Consider the following 22,947-nt stretch of genomic DNA (forward strand, 5'->3'; position numbering starts at 1 on the left):
CAGGTGATCAAAAGACGAGCAGATCTCTGCCTCTGCCAGCCATAATCTTAACAATTTATATTGAAGCCTTAACTGGGTTCAGTCACCTACCCAGTCTCCATGCTCTCAGCACCTTACTCTCTCCAGGCCACCTCCTTTAACAGCTCTGCTAAGTGAACAGTGGGCAGACCGTTGGGATGGGTGGACTTACATTGCAAGGATGGGGGGGGGGGGTTTGGGGGGAGCGGGGAGAGCCACACTGATTGCCCAGGTCCAGCTGGCAGGTCAACCACTGATATGTCCTCTCTGTGACTTCTCCCAGTATCTTTCAAAATTTAAGTCTTAAGAGGACTCTTTTACATATTCATTTTACTTATTTATTTTTAAAATATTTTTATTGATTTCAGAGAGGAAGGGAGAGAGAGAAACATCAATGATGAGAGAGAATCATTGATTGGCTGCCTCCTGCATGCCCCCTACTGGGGATTGAGCCCACAACCCCAGCATGTGCTCTGATGGGAATTGAACCATGACCTCCTGTTTCATAGGTTGACACTCAACCACTGAGCCACCGGTCCGGCTATGTATTCTTTTTAATTACATGAATCAGATCAACTCTAACTGAACCTCCAGCATGTTAAAAGGTAAAATAGATGCAGGCTTTGTGTTCTGCACCAGCAAACACAGTGCTCAGGATCCCCTAAAAGACCTCTAATTGGACTCAAAGGCAGGCTCAGATGCCTCTCACAGGTTCTAAGATTTTCCCCATCTGAGAACTTACCTAGCTGTTCTTTAAGTGCTGGATTTATTCTCTTTCCACTCAAGAGGTCAAGCCTCATTCAGTCTTGTAATTTTTTCATCCCCATTACCTGGCTCAGTGTATGATCAATAGATGTTCATTTAATAAAGTAATCGTCAAATGAGTGACTTGTTGAGCAGTAGTCCAGTGAAAAGAAACATTCTGAGAGTATTGAATTTCAAAATAGTCCTGACAATTGCTCTCAGGTGTAGGCATAGTATCTCCCTTCAGGGGAGGAGGCAAAATTACAAAGTAGCTGAGTTTCTCTTTATAGGAAAATCTTTTCTTTAAAACATTTTTAAAAAAATATTTTGCTCTAAAATGTAACACAGTACATAAAAGAAGAAAGAAATATACGTGCAGTTTAATATGTCACATGGACCCAGGTCAAGCATTAAACCTTGCTGGTACTCCAGGAGAACCTCCACACCCCTCAACACCCCAACTCACCTCCTGCAGCACCTCTAGTTACCATTCCCTCCACTTCTTCAAGGAACCAAAGTCACTATTGTCCTAAATTTATGGGAATAATTTTTATTTGTTTTACCATCTATGTTCAAATGCCTAAATTCTATAGCTTGATTTAATTCCCTCAAGTAGTGAGCTTCCTTGGTTCATCAAGATTCATTTATGGTTTAAATTTTCAAGAATATTTCATGTCTAGTGAGCAAAGAAAGGAATGCATATGAAGTGCTAGACAACAACAACAACAACAACAAAAAAGCCTATCCTTATATCACACAGAAGTAAAATAACCTATACAAATATTGGCCATTTTCATCCTATATAATAAAAGGCTAATATGCAAATCAACTGAACAGTGGAACAACTGGTTGCTATGACATGCACTGACCACCAGGGGGCAGATTCTCAATGCAGGAGCTGCTCCCTGGTGATCAGTGCACTCTCACAGTGGGAGCGCTGCTTACCCAGAAGCCGAGCTCACCGCTAGCGAGCACAGCGGCAGTGGTGGGAGCCTCTCCCACCTCCGCGGCAGCGCTAAGGATGTCCGACTGCCAGCTTAGGTTCCTGGACTGTGAGAGGGTACAGGCTGGGCTGAGGGACTTCCCCTCCCCCCCCCCAAGTGCACAAATTTCATGCACCAGGCCTCTAGTATAATTAGAAAAAAACAATAGAATAAAAATAATTCCTAGCAATGTGTTTATTTAAGCCCTAGCTAAGCTTTCATTTACAAGCAAATATTTTCGGGGTGGGGGGTGCGCAGGATTCACAAGACAATATTTTCAAATGTTATACCATCTACATAAAAATTAAACTTGCAGAATTTACAAATTATTATTCTGAACAGACATAAATTAGACATCCTCTTGCAAAATCCAATCTACAGCATTTAAAAATTCATACAGTTACAATGTAAGACATTCTCTCTTTACATTCTACCTATTTACATAGCTTTTCCCACCACAGATGATACAGTTTTCATCATAGCTACCAAGTTTGCAAACATAGTGTATTTAAAATATATTTAGCAGCATATAAAAAAATTAGATAAAAGGGGAGGAAATACTACTATTAAATAAAAATGAAATTAAAAGGTAATCATAGAAACAACTCCATAGGAAAATAGATCAAAATATATTTCTGTTAGGACATCAAAAATGTTTCCCATCACAGAATATATGCACAGCACTAATACAACAATTAACGGCATTTTAGTCCTGAGCACAGGATATATATAGCACAGCTGCAAAACTTTGGTCAATACAAGTAAACATCAACATTTAACACAAACTGTTTAACATTCTTTGTTAGTAGATTAATGTCAATTCCACCTTATGAAAAATCATCAACACTATTCATGTTATTTTTTGGGAACTTTGAAATTTGGGAACGCTCCATAGCCTGATATAAATACCAGACAAACAGACCACAATTTGACAACATTTCCAATATATTTAAATACGTAAGTCATCTGAACAGACTATAAATGAGTAAACCATCAGTGGGTTGCATAATATTCCAAGTGTATTTTCTGACTGTCACAAAAGCAGACATTTTGTAATTCAAATAATTTGAAAGCGTGGGTTTTTTTAATAGCTAGTCACAAAAATCCAGCCACAATAAAAGTGCGAATCAAGCAGTATTATCAATTATTAGGACATACATGTATTCAGAGATGTTACTATTAAGCACACAGGATTGTACACAATTTTACTAGAATACATTTATATTCAGAAGTTGTATTCAGATATATAGTTTCCTGTTAATCCCATTCATAAGTTTTTGCCTAATAAATGTAGTATAATATTTTCCATGAAGAATATACAGAGTATTATCACAGTATTCAGTTTATGACTATCTTCATTCATGTTTAATTACTGGCAATATCTTCCCCCAGATCTCCTGTGTCGGAGATCTGACCGTCTTGCAAATTGCGAGCCTTCCAAATTCTCACAGTTCGATCACTACAAAATAATAAATTAAAAATGAACATGAGAAAAAAGGCAGAAAGATAAATAGCTCTTACAATTACTTATCATGGAAACATTTTCTAAATAGGTCTTTAATAGATGTAAGTAAAAATATAGCTTGTGCCATAAGTATATCTAACAGGGCATCATAATAATGATATTAAAAATAGTTCATATTCAATGGACACAGACAGTAGGGGGGTGAGGGCACATGCTGGGAGGTGAAAGTAGCCAGGGAGAGGTCAATGGGGGAAAAAAGAAGACTTATATAGTACTTTAAACAATAAAGAATTTAAATAAAACAAAAAAGTGAGTAGAAAACGGAAAAAAAATAGCTCATATTATCAAGAGTATGTGCCAGGCATTGTTACATGTGCCCTTTAAATACATTAATGCACTTAATTCTCTTTAACTAACATAAGAAATAGATAATGCTATTATTCCCTTTTTATCGACGAGCAAATTGAGGTCCAAGGTTTTCATGTTCTACATTTCCAGATATTTACAACCTACAATATTTATTAAATCTGAACACAAGTAGCTAACATAGAAAAAAAATCACATAGGAAAAACTTACTCAGCTGCAGTAAAAATGTGGGTGGAATTAACACATATGGCATTGATAGGACTATCATGACCCTTCATCTCTCCAACTGGCACAAAAGTATCCACATTCCAGAGTTTCAGAATGCCCCCTCTGCAGCCACTGAGCAAAACCGGATGGCCTGGCACCACTCCCAGGGCACAGATCCAATCCTTGTGTGCGTTTGGAACTTGCTGAGAGAAATAAGAGAAATCAGAAGCTTAAGGAGACATACATTTTCACACCCAAAAAAGTTACAAACATTTTTATTGATAAAACTCAATTTTTGGAATGCTGAATGGCCTGAAAACTGTAAAAATCATTTTCTATGCAATCATTCTTAGGGACTTAAAGAAATCTATAATTTGCCTCACTAATTACCATCAGTAATATCAATATTAAAGGCTTATAATGTTAAAAATCTATAGAATCTAAAGGACTTAGAAAGTATACAAAATTTGTCAAACATTACATCCTCTTCATAGGCAGTAAATATCTCACCTTTCCCAAAATGTATTTAATAAAACAAATTTAAAAACTACAACCTGGCACGTAGACTCTAAGGATTGCCTCATAAAATCACTGACTTAAATTTTTGTAGAAGACCGGAGCTAACCTATCTTTCCTATATAATAAAAGCCTAATATGCTATGTGTCCCATTGTCCGGTTGTCCATTCAACCAATCAAAGCATAATATACTAATGATGTGCTAAGGCTGCTCAATTGCTCGCTATGATGTGCACAGACCACCAGGGGGCAGACAGTCAACCGGTCGACCAGTCGCTATGATGTGTACTGATCAACAGAGGGTAGACACTCTGACCAATAAGTTAGCTTGCTGCTGGGGTCCAGCTGATTGGGACTGAGCAAGATGGGCCGGACACATCCTGGAGCCCTCCCATGGTCCCTCCTGGCTGGCCAACCTCCCACATCCCTCCTCGGCCCCAATCGTGCACTGGTGGGGTGTCTTGGCCTGGCCTGCACCCTCTCGCAATCTGGGCTAAGGGACCCCCCCCACAAGTGCACAAATTTCATGCACCAAGCCTCTAGTATATTATAATAAGCAAATAATAATTACAAGATCAGACTGTACGACTATATTTTATGCATAAATATTTTTATATACACAATATAAATGTCACACCATGAATATGTGTCTATAAGAGCTTTCGAATGCAATATATGCATCTGTTACTGTTTTTTCTATTAATATTCCATGCTACTTATTTATTTTGTTTTGTCTAGTCGCAGGCAGGAAAGTAGTAGCAACTGCAATACATACACATCTGTACATGTACAGGAGAAAGCTTGAAACTGAGAACAATTTTATCTGTTAGCTAATTTCTTCCCTTGGGAATTAGGGAAATAGAACAATATTTGATTGTAATGACACAACATTTCAATCCAACTAGTGTTCTATAGGAAATGAGAGAACCAACATTTTTAGATGCATGAAGATGTTCCTGTAAGTTGAGGAATCATTTACACTACTTTGACTTTAGCTAAACTCGTTACTCTGTGGAATATGTGTACACAAAACAAAACAAAACAAAATGAGAAACTATAACAGCTCTACACCAAGGCTGATTTTATTCAATGAGCACATACATGAGATAATCCCCGATCTTTTAGTGTCTAGTCTCCTCTTGTTGATGAGGTATTTAATAAATGTTGAATGTTGCCCTTCTCATAATTAGTAATTCAGGTGGGTGAAAAGAAATACTCCTTAAGAGGAAGCCCTTATTAATATTATTCCTAAACAATGAAGATCTACATAGAGGCTCTTCAAATTCTTATGTAGACTGCTGAGTGGCTCTGAAATACCCACTCCATTCTGTGAAAAGGTTTTACATTACCTGCAGAAGGTCTTTCTGTGCTAAGTCCCATTTCTTGATTCCATTATCTCTGGACCCACTAAATAGGTTATCCCCTTGTATGGTTAGCGCCTCAATGCCATCATAATGAGGGGGCTCAAAATTGTGGGTGGGACTCACAGTTCCAAGAGCCCCTTCAGTTACATCAAACATCTAAAAAATAGCAAAAAGAAAGCAGTCATCATATTTAACTTAAAATAAGCAGCTATAAGTGTTCATTCACAGAAATGCATACACATGTATATTCATCAGACATTTGTTTCGTTAGAATATCTTGCTAAGTTAACTAAATTGCCTGGTCTGTTCCACTCCGGATGAACCTGAGTCCCACTTTCACACTATTTTGCTTATGTGTCTCATGCTTACATGCCTTTTAAGAAAGACAATCAATTTTTTCATGTATAATCCAGTTGAAAGTCAAATAAATAACATAATTGTTATTTAAACACTATTAGAAAGCTCTGGAGTCCTGGTGGCCATTTCAAATTCCCTTAACCATTTATTTTAAAACCTTACCTTTATTTCAAAACCTTTCATTCCCCTCAGTTGCCCTCACCTCTATAACTGTTGACCTTGTGATTTCCTGAAAAGGCCAGCATGATCAAAAATATATTTTTGGACCCTTTCCTCCATCCCAAAGTTTCCTTTTATCTTCAAACATTCTCTTACCCTTCCTTTCTTTTCAGATGCTAGAGTGTACTTACTTCTTCCCAAGGTTCACATCTGTGATCTGGTTCTAACTCCTCCTACCACCTCCATCAATTGCCACTTCACTCTTCTCCTTACACTTTTCTTCTCCACTAAGCCCATTTCCTAAGCATATAGACGTGCTCAAGTTTACTGAATACAAAATCCTCTCCCCTTATTCATTCGGTTTTCAAGTCACTAACCCATTTTTTGTGTCTTACTCAGAGCTACACTCTCTCTTACCATACCTCTTTTTATTCCTATTGGCTCTGACAGAGATTTCCCAAGGCTGTCCTGCCAACTCCTCTCCTTCGGCCATGTCATCTACTTGAACTCCTTGAACATCTGCTTCTATTTGAATGGCTTCCAAACCTACATCTCCAGCTATAACTCATCATGAACTCTGGGCTTGCCTTTCTAATAGTCTGCTGGCCTACGTAAGGATGTCCTCTGTTATTACCTCAAATTTAACATTTCCAGAATCAAACTATACATCTTTCCTTAGCTTATCTGCTAATTTTATAAAATCCGAAGACCATAATATGCTCAGTATAAAAGATGGTGACATGCCTGACTGGTTTGGCTCAGTGGATAGAGCGTCAGCCTGTGGACTGGGGGGTCCCGGGTTCGATTCCGGTCAAGGGCATGTGCCTTGGTTGTGGGCACATCCCCAGTGGGGGATGTGCAGGAGGCAGCTAATCAATGTTTCTCTCTCATCAATGTTTCTGGCTCTCTATCCCTCTCCCTTCCTCTCTGTAAAAAATCAATAAAATATTTTTTTTTTTTTTTAAAAAAAAGATGGTGACAATGAGACTCAAGTATTAGTTGGATGACTGAATTAAAATCTTTAAAATCCCTCTCAACCTATCTTCTGTCAAAAATGGGAAGATATGATTAAATAAGATGATAAAATCAGGAACCCTGAGTGAGGAAAAGATCAGGAAGAAAAAGCAAAGGCTAGAAACAGGAAAAACGAAAATTGATTAAGAGAAAGGGTGAATGAGTTTGAATACTTCAAACTACAATTCAACAATTCTATTATACACACTTTGATGTAATGATCCTTGGAGCCAGTGATGATTAGATCTTGTCCATTGGAAATCTGATCTACAGTAAGGCACATCACAGGGCCTAGGTGTCCCGTTAACTTTCCTGTAGATTGGAACCTTTAAAAAGAAAGAAAAATAATTTTCTTCGAAAATATTCCTTAGCATGCTGATGCCAAGCTTCAATATAAATAATCTATATTGTTTGATAAAATAGTTCACTAATATTTTTATTTTAGCTCCACCTCTATTCAACTCTGTTCAAAATTAGTTTTTTTAAAATAGCCAAAAGAAGTGGGAAGAATCCTAATGATGGTATTCCAAAGCTGACGAATGTCATTTAGGTAGTAAACAAAGAGGAAGCAAAAGTCCAAAAAATTGCTTATGACTAATTTTAACTCCCAACCCAAGTCCAGAAAAACAATAATCTGTTAAATATCTAAACATGTGATAGACATATTACTGATGTTATTAGATCCAACTTGAAATTTGATTAAAACAACTATATCACTAAAATAACTTGTCTAATAAATAACAATATAGAGAAAATAAGATTATTTTATTAAACACACACACAAATACTCTCACATATACAAAAACACAGATAGGCACTCACATATACACATATCTACATGCATACATCTACGCACATATATTTGTGTATATATGTACATCAGAAAATAGCTGGTACATTTTGTCAGTTATTATAAAGATATGAAAACGACCAGAACATATATCTGGTTGGTAGGAAAATGTATGATGTCAATCAATAGGAGTAACTGTAAACCTTTATTTCATAGTCCTATCTTAAATCCCACTGCCGGAATGCAGGCATGAATTTGGCTTTCAAATATCAGTTTCTTGAAAACTATTCTGTTAGTTACTTTATTAATATGAATCAATATCTAATCATGTTGCTGAAATCAACCAGGTCTCACAGGATCTAACTCTTCCGCAAAATAAAATGTATGAAGATTTTTAAAACCCGATGTCTTTTTTGCCTTTTGTCATGATTTGTGTATCCTCCTCTCTGGTGTTCCTAATATGAGTCAAATGTACTCTCTTCAAGAATAAACTAACTCCTTACTTTTCTAAGTTTCTTAAACATTTTATTTCTAAAACAGCACTGAGGATGGTGGTGCCCCTCTTTCTTTCTCGATCATCTATCTATAAATTATGCTTGTTAGACTTTCTCAGCCATCTGTTTAAATGTTATAACTAGTTATTCTGAAAGTTTCTCAAATAACTATCCCTTTGATTTACCAGTGGCAAAGCCCTACTGAGGGGAGGTACCCAAATTGCTAACTTTACTCAGTGCCCTGGAACAGCCTGTTTAATGGCCTTTATCCTCCATTATAACATAAGGTCTCCAAAGGCAGATGCCACATTTGTCGGTGTCATCTATATTCCCAGGACCCAACATAGTGCTGGGCAGTGCTTGCTTTAGCTGATGTTGAGTAAGTATTCAACTAACAAGTGAATGTTCTCTTGCTGCCAACATTTTAAGAACTAGAAAAGAAACTAAAATAAGTACTCAACTAAAGGATAAAAGCTCATATTTCATGGCAAATGAAAATCAAATCAAAGATATAATGCCTTACATTTCAATGTATCAATCTCGTTACTTTTTAACCACTTTATCTTCTTGATATTCACAGAAACCCTTTAAGGTTTTATGCCCACATATGTTCATTTACATCTATAAACTGAAAAATTCGAGATATAAGATGTTTAAATAATATTGCAAAACATAATCCTTTCAAAGGTACTGGTAAAACTAGGATGAGAATGCTGGCCTCTTCCTAGAAAACAACACAATTTGTAGACAAATATTAAGGAAAGCTAAGGTTTTAATCCTATTTTTCTTTATATAGTTTTTTTCCCCATCAATGCTACTTAAAAGAAAGAAAAATTTGTGAGTTTGCTAAAGAGAACAGAAGAGACCTTTGGAGGTGTTGGGCTGAATAGAAAAAATCCTATGATTTTCCTATTAACTTCTGGGGTTATAAAATTTAGATTTCAGATGCACTAGTAATGTCTGAATGCTGTATTTTCCATGTGTAAGAAGTACATTTTCTTCTACATTCTACCTTTTAAGATCCCACATTCTGACAGTATTTCCAGAAGCCGCATAAAGGAAAGTGCCAGTTGGGTTCAGTGCAATTTGATTGATCTGGTTCTCTCCGGAAGGAATAGCTACCGTCCGGCTGGTACTGGCAGAACAAACATCTCCAAGAGTAACTTGACCTGAAGATCTTAACAGAGACAGAACAAAACAAAAAATAAAAGTCACCGTTTCTGCTCATGAGTTCATCTTAAAGTTCCATGAATTCTTAGAAACCTGCTATAAGCAACAACAGCATCAATGCCCTTTTTGGTCACTGTATGCACAGAATCTAGCACGGCACACACACATAGTTGGCACCTTAAATGTTTTGAATGAATAAAACAAGATGACATGCTTAAGACTCTTAAGTTGCAATTCTATTATTAAGTTAAGAATTACAAGCCCTGAATCAAGAATGATTAAAATATCATTCAAAAAAGATTAGGTGATAAAAATTAAAAATCAAACAAACAAACAACAAAAATCCCTCAGCAAATGAGAGTGTCAAAAAGGTGATTCATTTTTTCTGCAGCTTCCAGAAGTCCCCTGAGGGCCAGACCAACCAATATTGCTTTTGTCTATAAGATTTGCCCTTTTGAATTAAAGCCTCTGAGGACTTTTTAAATTATTTTCCATTTTTGTTTACTTTAGCCCATTCATACATGAAGTATTTACTATGTGCTAAAAACTCAAACATAACTTATTTCTATTTCCTCTGGTAAATTCTAAAGGGTAAGCATATTTTTAAATTTTGAAACACTCTCTTAGCTAACTTCTAAAAATCAAGTTATAATTAATCTTTTCAAATTTGACTTTAGGGAATCAATTGGATTGGTAAATTTCTAACATCTTTTTAAATAAAATTTCCTCAAGAGACTTGTATTCAGTACAAAAATTAGTAGTTCTCCAAATACAAATTAGCAAGTAAAGGTTAATAATCCCTACCCTACAAATTATTAACCCCTACTCTAAATCCCTAATTTTAGTAAAAATTAATCTTTCCTATGCTCTCTTCTCTTATTTAAGCCATCAAAGTTCACCCTCAATTTCAATTATAAAACAGTTCATCAATCTTATGGCAAAAAGAATCATTATTTGCTCCATATTTTATAGACATATATGATAGACAAAGAAAACAAACACATCCTCCAATTGTCCACTATAACATGCAGTTATGAAATGTGTGCTAATACCAAAGCTAATACTGTAAATCCCTCCCCAACCCAAAAAAACTATCAATTAATCAATACTTGCCAATTAAAGATTACAAACACTTCTTAACTATCTACAATGGTGATTTATGCCATTTTCCAAGGAGTGTTATTCTGTTGAAGCAAGCACTGTAAGCCATTTAACTACAACACACAGTAAATACTATGAAATGTGATACCTTGGTATTTGGGAACATGGAAATAGAAAATGTATACTTAGTCACAGATCAAATTATTTACCCCTTCCTGTTTAATACTAAGTATCATATTTTATTTTCTCAATAGTATTTTTCTCTTTACTTTATCTGTGTTCTTATTATAAACATTTTACCATCCTTTGGAAGTAGGCAGATATCCTCTATAATAAAAGGCTAATATGCAAATCAACCAAATGACAGAACGACCAGTCATCGCACAGACCACCAGGGGGCAGACGCTCAACGCAGGAGCTGCCCCCAGTGGTCAGTGCACTCCCACAGGGGGAGCGCCACTCAGCCAGAAGCCAGGCTCTCGGCTGGCGAGCACAGCGGCAGTGGCTGGAGCCTCTCCTGCCTCCACAGCAGCACTAAGGATGTCCGACTGATGGCTTAGGCCCGCTTGGCCTAAGCTGTCAGTTGGACATCCCCCGAGTGCTCCTGGACTGCGAGAGGGCACAGGCTGGGCCAAGGGATCCCTCCCCCCCAGTGCACAAATTTTGTGCACCGGGTCTCTAGTAAGTAAATAAAAATGCATTTATAGTGTTATCTTTTCTCATAATTTGTAAACAAGAACTGTTCACCCTTTATGCTACTTATCTTTAAGTTACTTACGTCAGTGTTCGAACACATTTTGCTGAATCTCTGATATCCCACACCTTAATATAAGATGTTGACACAGTGAAGACCAGGCTTGTATAATTACAGTATTTTACAGATACGACATTGTTGGGATGACCTCCCAGTGACATTATCTCCTGCCCGGTCACCAGATTCCATACTTTACAAGTACGATCTAAAACAAATAAATAAACAAGGGGAAATACTGTCAATATGAACTAAGTTAGGTTCTCTTAACAAAAATTACTTAAACAATTTCTCTCCTATGAGAAAGAAATGGGATAAGAAAACAGTAATTATCCCATTAATCTGCCACAGGCATCCTGACTCCATCCCTGACCCTCTGCAGCAGGTTCAAGGACAAAGTAGGAGTAAAGAATTAGATGAGAGCCAGGGATGTCTGGTGCGTGCATTATGTGGGTATTAAAAAAATCCTATCTAATAAAAGAGTAATATGCAAATTGACTGTCACTCCAACACATAAGATGGCTGCCCCCATGTGGATACAAGATGGCCTCCACAAGATGGCCAGCAGGGAAGGACAGTTGGGAGGGATCGGGCCTGCAGGGGAGGGCAGTTGTGAGCGATCAGGCCAGCAGGGGAGGGCACTTGGAAGGGACCAGACCTGCAAGGGAGGGCAGTTGGGGGCGATCAAGCCTGCAGGGGAGGGCAGTTAGGGGTGACCAGGCCAGCAGAAGAGGGAAGTTGGGGGTGACCGGGCCTGCAGGGAAGGGCAGTTGGGGGGGACCCAGGATAGCAGTTGAGGAGGACCAGGCCTGCAGGGGAGGGCAGTTAGGGGCAATCAGGCTGGCAGGGGAGCAGTTAGGCATCAATCAGGCTGGCAGGGGAGTGGTTAGGGGGTGATCAGGCTGGTAGGCAGAAGCGGTTAGGGGCAATCAGGCAGGCAGGCAGGAGAGCAGTTGGGAGCCAGCAGTCCTGGATTGTGAGAGGGATGTTCGACTGCCTACCAGGATCGGGTCTAAACAGGCAGTCGGACATCCCTCGAGAGGTCCCAGATTGGAGAGGGTGCAGGCTGGGCTGAGGGACACACACCCCCATGCACGAATTTCGTGCACCGGGCCTCTAGTAATTACATAAAATTTTGAAAGTCATGTCAAATAAATCAGCCTCTTCAAAACATTCTGCTTTGATCACGTCCCTACCTCCTCACAACACACTACATGCATAAGCACAGGCACCTTTCTTTTCCAGGGGTCACTGTGTGGTGAATTTTATTTCTGACGCACAAACATAAGCCTAAAACTATTCTATGTTGTTTTTGTATTTTTTTGGTATGACAACAATCTAATTATCCTGGAGAGATCAATTTAATTGGAATCATTAGGAAAGTATATTTTCACAGAGCAGATTATTTCTAAAATGGGAACTGTTTGCCATTATTTACAGTTCATAAGTTCTAGCAAGATTCTTATATGTCAGTCATAGATAATGAGCAATAAATGTTTGCTGATTAAACTGAATCTTATAATATCCCTAAGTACTAAATAACTTTTACTAGATCCCCAAATTCCTGAACAGGCTTCCTTCTTACCTTCCTAGCCTCATTGCCTACTACTTCTCCTACGTATATTCTACTATTTCATTTCCAAACATACCCCACTTTTACCTCCATGTCTCTGCTCATGTTGTTCTCTAATCTTGGTTGCCAATCCTCATCTGTCAATATGCAAACCATCCTATAAAGTTCATTTTAAATGCCCCCTTGTCAAAGCCTTCCTGCTTCTCACAGATTGCCAAATCTCTCTCTTTTCTGAAACCCCAAAACTCTTGGTGTATAACTCTTTAAAGTGTATACAGTTGAGTTCTAGCTACCTGCAATTGTACCAAAGGGGTTAAGATTGCAGGTCTGGAGACGAGTAGACCTAGATTTCCAATCCTGGCTCTTCCACTTCCTAGCTAAGTTTTTCTGGGAAAATTATTTAATATCTTGAATCCTCAGTTTCTTCATTTGTAAAATTGGGATGTAACATGTATCTCACTGGGATTGTAGTGAGAATTAAATGAGATAAAAATTTTGTAGTGTCTAGCATAGTCTCTGAAATATAGTAAGTGTTCAAGAAATGGTGGTTGCCCCCCATCTTATTTTCTTTACCACACTTTGCACTGTAATGGCCTCTGGTACATCGTTATATAAACTGCACTACTAAGCTCGGGGCCCTGCATGCATTAGGTACTCAATTACCAAACAGAGATGTAGTCTCTCAATATTCTATTTACATAACATCAACAGAGATTTTACTTTCTTTCCCAAAATGAGGTGATTTTATAGTTTATACAATTCAGTGGCTAAATTAGATGATCTTTCATATCCTTAGGGTTCTTAAGCAGTTTCACTTATTTTTGGTCAAAGCTTGTTAAAAATGCAGTCATTTCAAAAAATCGTAAATACCCCCATGAAACCACTCCTAGCACCTTTTGATCCGGTGAAGAGGAGGTCATCGGTGGAATCCACACAGAGCACGGCTTTCGTGTGCCCCTCAGCTATGTGAACGCACTGAAGGGCAGACGCTCTGATTCCTTTTGCAGCAGGAAATGGGTTGATTATGCCTCTGAGTTGGGGGGTGGGGGGGGAGGGACAAAAACAAAGAAATAAAACTGACTTCAGTAGCTATACCATGAGACTAATTTTAGTTTTTCCCTGACTTTAAGAAGTCTTTCTAAATAATTAGTAACAAAATTCAGGCTGCTCCCTCATCTCTTTTTTAAGCCAAAGGACAGAGACAACGTGTGAAGTAGCAATAGTAGCAATGGACTACATCAACTCATTAGGCACCAGCTAACAGCCGCGCTCTATAAAGAGCAAAGCCTATGACACATTTGGATTTTCTTATTAACAATTTCATCTCTTCAGAAATTAATGAAGCAATATTGGGAGCTGTTTGAGTGTTGTGAGTTCTGACAAATAAGAAAGTATATAGGGTAGCACTTGGAAGATGTGACTCTGTATCAAAAAGGACATTCTTGAGAAAGTATAACACATACCACCTAAAATACTGAGAAAGCAAATTTCAAACAAATTTGAAAAAAGACAAGATTGCATGGACAGAAATTCTAAAGGGTGAATGGTTTAAAAATACCCAAAACTTAAAACACTAACAATATGAAACAAGATAAAAAGACTGAGAATTAAAACAAACAGTGAAATTCTTTAGGGAGCTATCCCATGAGTTTTAATGTTTCTGGAAATTCTGCTTTATGCTACTAGTCTATGCACTATGGAAATGCACAGATTATCAAAACATCATTCCTATCTTAAAGGAGTTTAATGTAGGATCTGAATTGAAATAATCGTGTCAGGAAGACTAAAGAGAGAATGAATTAAGACATGATAAATATATCAGTCAGAAGTTTCTTTGTTTAGAGCAGGAAGAAAAATTATATTGAAGTATGTCCATTACATAAGACAGATGGCATAATATTAGGACAAATACAGGGGTAAAACAATACTGTTTCTACTTCTTGATGAAGAAAAAACAACAATCTTCAAGAGATGCAAGCAGCAGAAATGCCCAAGAAGAAATACAAGCCCAGACTAAGTAGAACTAACAAATGGAGACATCTGATGAATTCGGTTTGTAAATCACTATATCATAGGTTTTTCAATGTATACGCCTGTGGGGACAAAAATCAATGGAGTACCTCCATTGGTACTCTAAGAAGATCAATAAAGGGGAAATCATGCAGACCCAATTCCAGAAAGGAGGGGAAAGGTGGATTTCAGAAATTAGAGATGAATAAAATTATTATAAACACTTAAAAATAAAGGCTCATCAATAATAGATAAACAAGCTCATTGATCTCATGAAGGAAATTATTTATAGGGTTACTAGGCAGCAACATAGGGGAAAGTCATATTCACAAGATATGTTGACTCCAATAAGGCTCGTACAATAAGCCTTTAAAAGGAAATCCTTGTGGAAATGGGTTAGAACAAAACTGTTATAGTAAGGTAGTTTCAGCGGTGCTTGGAGTCACACCGAATGAGTCAATGATCCTGTCCGTCTAAATGGAGGTCTTCAAAATCTAGTCATGTTTTCTCTAGCCCTAAAGACAGAAATGGTATGTTTACTGCACTGAAATATTAAGAAGTTGGCTACTGTGTTGTATTGCCTAGAAAAAAATGACTGAAACAAAATTCACTTATTGTTAAGTATGTATTTAGCATGAAAATAATCACTGAATGATATCCTCTATAATAAAAGGCTAATATGCAAATCGACCAAACTGCGAAATGATCGGTTGCTATGACACGCACTGACCACCAGGGGGCAGATGCTCAACCCAGGAGCTGCCTCCTGGTGGTCAGTGCCATCCCACTGGGGGAGTGCAGCTCAGCCAGAAGTCGGGCTCACGGCTGGGGAGTGCAGAGGCAGTGGTGGGAGCCTCTCTCACCTCCGTGGCAGTGCTAAGGATGTCCTACTGCAGGCTTAGGCCCTCTCCCCATGGGGAACAAGCCTAAGCCCTTAGTCTAACATCCCCTGAGGGCTCCCAGACTACAAGAGGGCTCAGGCCAGGCTAAGGGACGCCCGCCCCCCCCCCCCCGTGAGTGCACAAATTTCATGCACCAGGCCTCTAGTTTAAACATAAAACTTAACTCAAATACCGTATTTTCCGGTGTATAAGACGACTTTTTAACCCAGGAAAATCTTCTATACGCCCAGTTGTCTTATACGCTGGAAAATACGGTATATAATAGAATGTTCAAAGTAGGAAAGTGGTGTAAGTGATTTAGTTATTGAATACATGATTAACGGGTTGACAATTAATGGTTCCTCTCCCAACATTTTCAGGAGAAAGTAATATAACTGCTATAGTCTACCAAGGCCACATCTGGAATGGAGTTGAGTTCTAGTTGCCACATTTTCAGCACAGTGAAAAACTGGGCACTTTCCAAAACAGTGGAAGCAGAATGAAGGGTCTATAGACTCTATCACATAAGGAACAGATGATGAAACTAGGCCTATTCAGATGATAAAAGAACATTCACTGGAGAGGACACAGTAGCACAGTGAAAGGGCTGGATATTTAAAGAACTGTCACGTACACAGAAGAAGAGCTATTGGGCTAATTCTGGTATAACTCAGGCGGGCTGATGAAAAACCAATGAATAGAAATTTAAAGGAGGTAAATTTAGGCTCAGAATTTTTTAAAAACTTTATTTTTAGGATCTAGTTAAAATGATTTCAAAAAATAAAAGAAGCACCTCATCACTGGAATGATACCAGGAATTGCTATTGCTAGATATATAAGTACACGGTCTAATGCTATTAATTGCACACATGTGTCAATCTGAGATTCTTTAAATTAATGCTCAGTAACTTGTTTGTAACGTAAGAATTTATGCAGATTAAAACTGAAATGGGAGCAAAACCTCCCCAAAGGTCTGACTCTGGCATTTGAATCTTCCTGTTGCTGTTAGGTTGTTAGCTATGAACTGAAGCCATCAAAGTATTGCTTCCCAAGTTCACAAATGTGATCTAATGCACAGTCAACGGCTACTGTTCCATCTTAAATAGAAAATATATGTGTACATATTACAACAAGCTGACTATAAAGAGAAAAAAAAAATCATGGGAACAGTCTAAGAGCTGTTTCTGATTTGCATCTAATGACACAAACCATCCTAAGGAAAAAAATCAGTAACCTCAATTATGTGACACGATGTCTCCAAAAGATTTCCTTCCTTCAAATTATCAGCTTTATCCTAAGAATCTACTAAAGCTTCCCCAATGATCTGACACACAACACAACTCTGTCATGTCAAAGGTTGTAGTAAATATTTGCCACCAAATATACAGTGAATTCTGTGTGGCACAGTTCCTCGAGCCTCTTTCATTGTTATGTGTGTTCATATCATTGATTAGTCACACTTCTGAAGAAAAATAATCTCAATGTTAAATATAGCATTTTATTAATTAGACACTGAAAAATGCTCTCAGATATTCATAGTATTAGGGTTAATATATTATATATAACATACATATATACCTTTATATATATTACCTTAACACCAAAGATAATAGAAAAAAATATAGAAATTGGAAACATACAATCATGGTATTTTTTTTCTATTAGAATTAATCCATTCACATTCTGAAATATAGAAATCAACTTTAAAATAATTCTTTAAGTTAAGGTTAGATATTGCAAACTTGTAAAACAAACCTGATTTGAAGGAGAGAAAAAAAGCTTATTGTTGTTCCATGCAAACCAGTAAAGTTTGTAATACCGTGAATGAGATTAATTTCATCTCCCTCCCCCTGCCTACCTTTTGGAGGATCTACTGCTGATCAGCAAAATGGCCATAAACAGGGGAAACGAGTGCAAAAAGAGAGAAGACAAATGATAAGTGGGAAGAAGAAATGATAGCAAAGATGAAAGAGAAGTTAAGGGTCCAAAAAAAGAGAAATCCTTAACATGAAAAAATGTAACATTGTTATTTTTTAAATACCATCAATCAATAGAAAAAATTTTTTAAAAAGCTCTTCTACATTCTATTTCTTCCTCTCTTTTTTGGTACCACTTATCCTTCTTTTTCTAACATGCTTTTTTTTTTTTTTTAAATCACAAAACCTCCCATAAACTCTTTATTTAAAATGCTAAACAAACAAGAAAAGATAACCGTACTGACCTATCACATTTTTTTATTGGAAATAAAAAAAATCACTGAGGAGCAAAATTTCTTGAAATCAGTATTTATAGAACTTAATTACTTTAAAAAAATCTAGGTTAGAAATAGAAAACAAATATCACAAGTTTTTATGTTATTATACAAAAAACTTTGCCACTACTTTTGTCTAAAAGGTGCATCATTAAAATGAATATGTTAAAAAATGTTAGTGCATCTAGCTGGTTTACAACAAGTTATGCATGCAACAAAAATGAGATTTGCTTAGTTACTAGGAAGGCATTTTAGAACACCATGAAATGCCAGAATATAGAAAAGATAGAAAGAAAGTACCTGTGTACCTCCGACAGAGAGGAATCACTTTCATCAGACCTACAGCGAAAGAGTTAGAATTACGAGGAGAAAGAATACAGATGTCAATAGATAAAGACACTGAGGTTGAAATGAAAATCAACAGTATTATTGAAATATGGTAAACACTTCCTTTATCATGCCCGGCTTCTCTATTTGTACTGAATAACAGCAAATTCAATGTCTAGCTAAGTGAGACAAGCTATTCGATTCTTATGTTTTCTACCAAGACTTTGGGGGGAAATATTTCTATTACTGGTCCACAGAGCCTATCTATCCTTATTTCTAAAATTTAGGTCCTGAAGAGGGACAGTATCAAGTAAGTAAAATACATCACTTCAAGATTCTTTCTATTTAATAGACTAGTACCAGAAAATGTTTTCCATTTTAATAACTATTCATGAATTTTATTCATCTTGAAAATTACTTTAGATTTGAACTCTTTACTATGGCTGTTGCACAAATACATTACATGTTTGAAAGGAAAGAAAATCACTCAATTTAATAATTTTTTGTTTTAACTTATCTTAACAATATGGAATTCTGACCAGGGAGTCCCTCCCTAATAACTGGGGAACTTCAGTAGGATTTTTATAATAGATGACCCACTCCTGTCAGCAGTGGGTCCTATCCCAAAACCTCCAAGTCTGGCAGTGAGTCTGGCTATTATGAAAATCTATTTACCTGTAAATAAGTTTGTGGAGAATGAGGGGAGGGTGAGTGCTGCTGGCAAGGAATGTAACCAGAAACAATGTGTAGCTGGTGAAACACGCTAGTCTCAAAAAGGAGCCCCCCAAAAAAGTGATCCAGAAGGTGGCTGAGCTTTTGAAAGTGTAGAGTTCAATTATTCTAAGTGACAACTTTCAGAGATGACAACACAGTCCAATTGTTGGTAGCTGATAAAACATTTCAGTACAAAATGTGTAACTATGATGAGATTGTCAAGATCATCAAAAGACTGGCAGAAAAGTTTATGACTGTGAATGCATGATAAAGAAAATTTAGTAATTTTTCATATCACTAGTGAAAATGAACTTCCCAAAAGCATTTCTAATGTTCTTCTACTCTTTTCTCAGTTAAATAAGATATGATATAACAATATTAGAGACTTTTTCAGTAACAGATAACAGTTGCCTATCTAGATCAATTTAAAAGACATGTCATCAGCTGATTAAACCATATTAAAATGTGATCAAGAATTGTATCCATAAATTAGGTAAAGTTTTTTCAACATGTTATTGTGTTTCTCTATGTCTACAGAGCCATTCAGCATCATCTAAACATGCCAGACATTTTAAACAAAATCCTATAAATTTCAGAAATTATTGAATTATACAGAGAAATTATAGCATAAAAAACAATTGGGCTGGGAGACTGGATATCAAGTACACCACATACAATGCTATCATTCAAAATCAAAGCAGATAAGTCAGAGTTAACAAACACTTTATGGCAGCATTGTTAGTATTGAATTCTTGCAAGAGAGATTCTGGCTCAATGTGAGAATACTTTTTCAATGAATATTTAATGAAAATAATATTTTCCACATTTCTCCAACTACCCTTTCCCCAGAACACACCCTCAAACCTACACCCTTCATCCGTAAGGGTACTTTTTTATTCCAAAAACTATTATTCAAGTTTACTAGTGGATTTGTATAGAACAGCCAAGTAATAATAACATATTCCACATATAACAGTGATCTTTGTAATCTGTTCTATCCACCAAAGGTAAAATAATTTGCATCTTTTCAACCCAGGCAGTCTGGATTAGAGACTTTTGTATGCTCACAGAAGCTGAAGAATCCCACGAAATTTAAACTTCAGGTGGTCTCAAAGATATTTCAAAGCTAATGTACTTGTAAAAGAAAGAGCAAGGCAAGTGCTGAAAGTATAGCGATGCAAATCTACAGCAGGGAATAATGTTCAGCAGGAAAATAATTTTCTGTAATATTGTCTCTATGGTTCATTTCCTGTTGGAACAACACACAAAATATGGCAAGAGTTCACAAGTCAGACTCCATCTCCCACACGAAGAGATGGCTACGTGTTTTCTACAGACTGTATTGACAGGTTCAGAATGTTGTAATAAATCGTTGGGGCTCTTTTCCATAATGACTTACTTATCCTGCTGAACTGATGTGTTTCCCTGAGAAACAGTAAGACGATTAAACACATTCAGTTCATTACGGGGCCGGCTTGGTGGGGAAGAAGGAGGTGAAAGACTAGCCTCTGAGGTTCCAGAATCTGAGCTACAAGAAAAAAGAACATTAAATAGGTGGCTTTAATTGGTTATGCTTTGTTAGGAATGTTATATGAAACATGCTTTTCTAAAAAAGCTTTTCATTAGGGAAATCCTTCCTTCTTCCCTCCCTTCCTTCCTCTTTTCCTTTATTGTAAGATAAAATGCACTCCGAACAATTTAATTTTTTCCCATTGAATTTTGTTACATTGGCCACAAGATGGCACTAAAGAAGGAGTTCTATCTGCTGCTGAACTCTAAAGTCCGTACAAATAAAGCAAGCCAAATTTAAAACTATACAGTTTTATAACTGAGACCAAGATGTTCATTTTACAGACAAGGAAACAGACCCAGAAAGTTTAAGAGTGATTTGCCTACTCAATTGATTCATTCATTTAGATTTAAATTACTTATTTGCTCCATTCCCCCATCTCCCAATCATTCTTGAGAGGTCTGATTCAGTAGCAACAAATTACATCTTTAAACACAGGAAGCAAGGGTGATTAGAAGGATAATTTCCATGACGTTCACGTCAGCTAAGCCAGTGGTCAAGGCAGAGTGTGTGCATGCTGGCACAGGGAAGGGGGTGGTACAACACTGTCCACTCAGGTACAGAAAATGTATAAAAACTTATTTTAATATTTATTTTTATGGTAAAGAAATTAGCTTTACCAATAAATATTTAAATGTAGATTGGCATTGATATTCTCACTCAAGGCTGAGTCAAAGATCCACCTGCCACATGCAGCGCATTAGGCCACACACAAGGTAGAAGGGTGACAGTGGCCCTCACCCATTCATTCACCTTTCTGCATGTTGAGGTATTGCAATTACCCAGTGGGTCATCAGATTATATTATGTATTATTCAGTAAATTAAACTTCACAAAACACACAAACAGCTTTTAAAAGACGTTAGCAGGCACTCTCTCTCCAGGGAGCACATGCCTGCTGTTCCCTTCCCCTCCTCCTTCCCCCACCTCTTATCCCCTCACCTCTAAGGGACCCCATGAGACTTGCAACCAGAGGAGCAATGGGCAGTGGCAGCTCATCCTGGGCTAACCCAGGACCTGTCTCCAAGGCCCTCTTTTCTCTGACTTGCCAGTGAGCCAAGCAGCCCAGTCTAGGCTCTCCTATTGCTTCTTCAAATATGCCCTTCCTTGTCTCACTCTCCTGTGTATATTTTGGCTGTGGTCAATAAATTCTTGCTTGCTTTTCCACAAACAAACAAACAAAATGATTTTAGAAAAAAAAAACACGAAAAAAAATGGGGATAATACCGATTTAAACATAAAAGAACAGCAAGAAAATGGCACAACTCACACACCCTCCAACACTAGTTTTTTGTCAACCCTGTTAAAGAGGTGAAGTCGATGTAGTTTTGTCAGATGACAACCAAGATTAATTTCAAATTTTTCTAGAGGACTCATATTTAATAAGTCTCACCTCAAGTGTATATTAACTCTTACAATAATATGAGTGAATAATTGGAAAATATATGCATACACATGATCAGGTACAAGTGCTCAATATTTTTACAGGTGTGTGTGAACAAGGAATTTAAAGACCATTTAGCCAAGCCAATAGCTGACTTGATTGTCATGATTAGTCAGATCTGTCATAAGCACAGGACCAGCCTAAAATCTGGAAAATAATTTCACTATTGTCCTTTAGCATCTAAGTGTCGCAGACATTTTATACAATCTAATAGATACAAAGCATGAGTAACTTACTGTTTTTGCTCCTTGGCCTTTGATTTTTCTGCTTTCTCATATGCCTTTCTCCTGGTTACAGGAGAAGGCTCTGGTAGTTTTTTCTCTGATAGAGATGACGATCTGGTACTAAAAATAGAAAAAGATTCCGTAGTCATCTAATTTTAAGTATGTACATATAACTTTATTTGGTAGACATTTAACCTAAATTTTTAAAATACATTAATAACTAGAACTCGAGAAAGATTACTTGGAAACAAAAGATAAAAACTAAAACTAGGATAGGAAAATATTATGAGTTATTTTTAGTTAATGGAAGCTTAACAAGCATATATTTAATTTTTAAATTAGCAACCATTTCAAATATGTGCAAACCCATTATCTTTTAATATAAAAAATCAATATTATATTGCCAAATAAAATATTTTATTTTAAACATAAGTGTTTAAGTTTGATCAGAAT

The 22,947-nt window shown here is 37.0% G+C and overlaps 1 protein-coding gene across 8 annotated transcripts in view; it reads right to left on the reverse strand.

Annotated features, from left to right (window-relative positions):
- Positions 1–1,925: 1,925 nt before the first annotated feature.
- The window catches only part of KIF21A (kinesin family member 21A), a 140,861-nt gene continuing 119,839 nt past the window's right edge, over positions 1,926–22,947 (reverse strand). For 2 of the 8 annotated variants that reach the window (XM_079774804.1, XM_079774807.1), the window contains 11 exons: positions 22,507–22,614; positions 20,657–20,785; positions 18,517–18,555; positions 17,824–17,841; positions 13,968–14,104; positions 11,529–11,709; positions 9,492–9,656; positions 7,404–7,521; positions 5,651–5,821; positions 3,788–3,987; positions 1,926–3,204 (listed from right to left, as the gene is read on the reverse strand). In XM_079774804.1, the coding sequence (XP_079630930.1) occupies positions 3,111–3,204; positions 3,788–3,987; positions 5,651–5,821; positions 7,404–7,521; positions 9,492–9,656; positions 11,529–11,709; positions 13,968–14,104; positions 17,824–17,841; positions 18,517–18,555; positions 20,657–20,785; positions 22,507–22,614 (1,360 nt within the window). In that variant the 3' untranslated portion in view covers positions 1,926–3,110. The remainder of the gene's footprint in view (positions 3,205–3,787; positions 3,988–5,650; positions 5,822–7,403; positions 7,522–9,491; positions 9,657–11,528; positions 11,710–13,967; positions 14,105–17,823; positions 17,842–18,516; positions 18,556–20,656; positions 20,786–22,506; positions 22,615–22,947) is intronic. The other 6 variants (XM_079774806.1, XM_079774811.1, XM_079774808.1 and 3 more) reach the window with 4 other exon arrangements.

Source organism: Cnephaeus nilssonii, assembly GCF_951640355.1.
Source record: "Cnephaeus nilssonii genome assembly, chromosome: 6".
NCBI classification, from domain to species: Eukaryota; Metazoa; Chordata; class Mammalia; order Chiroptera; family Vespertilionidae; genus Cnephaeus; species Cnephaeus nilssonii.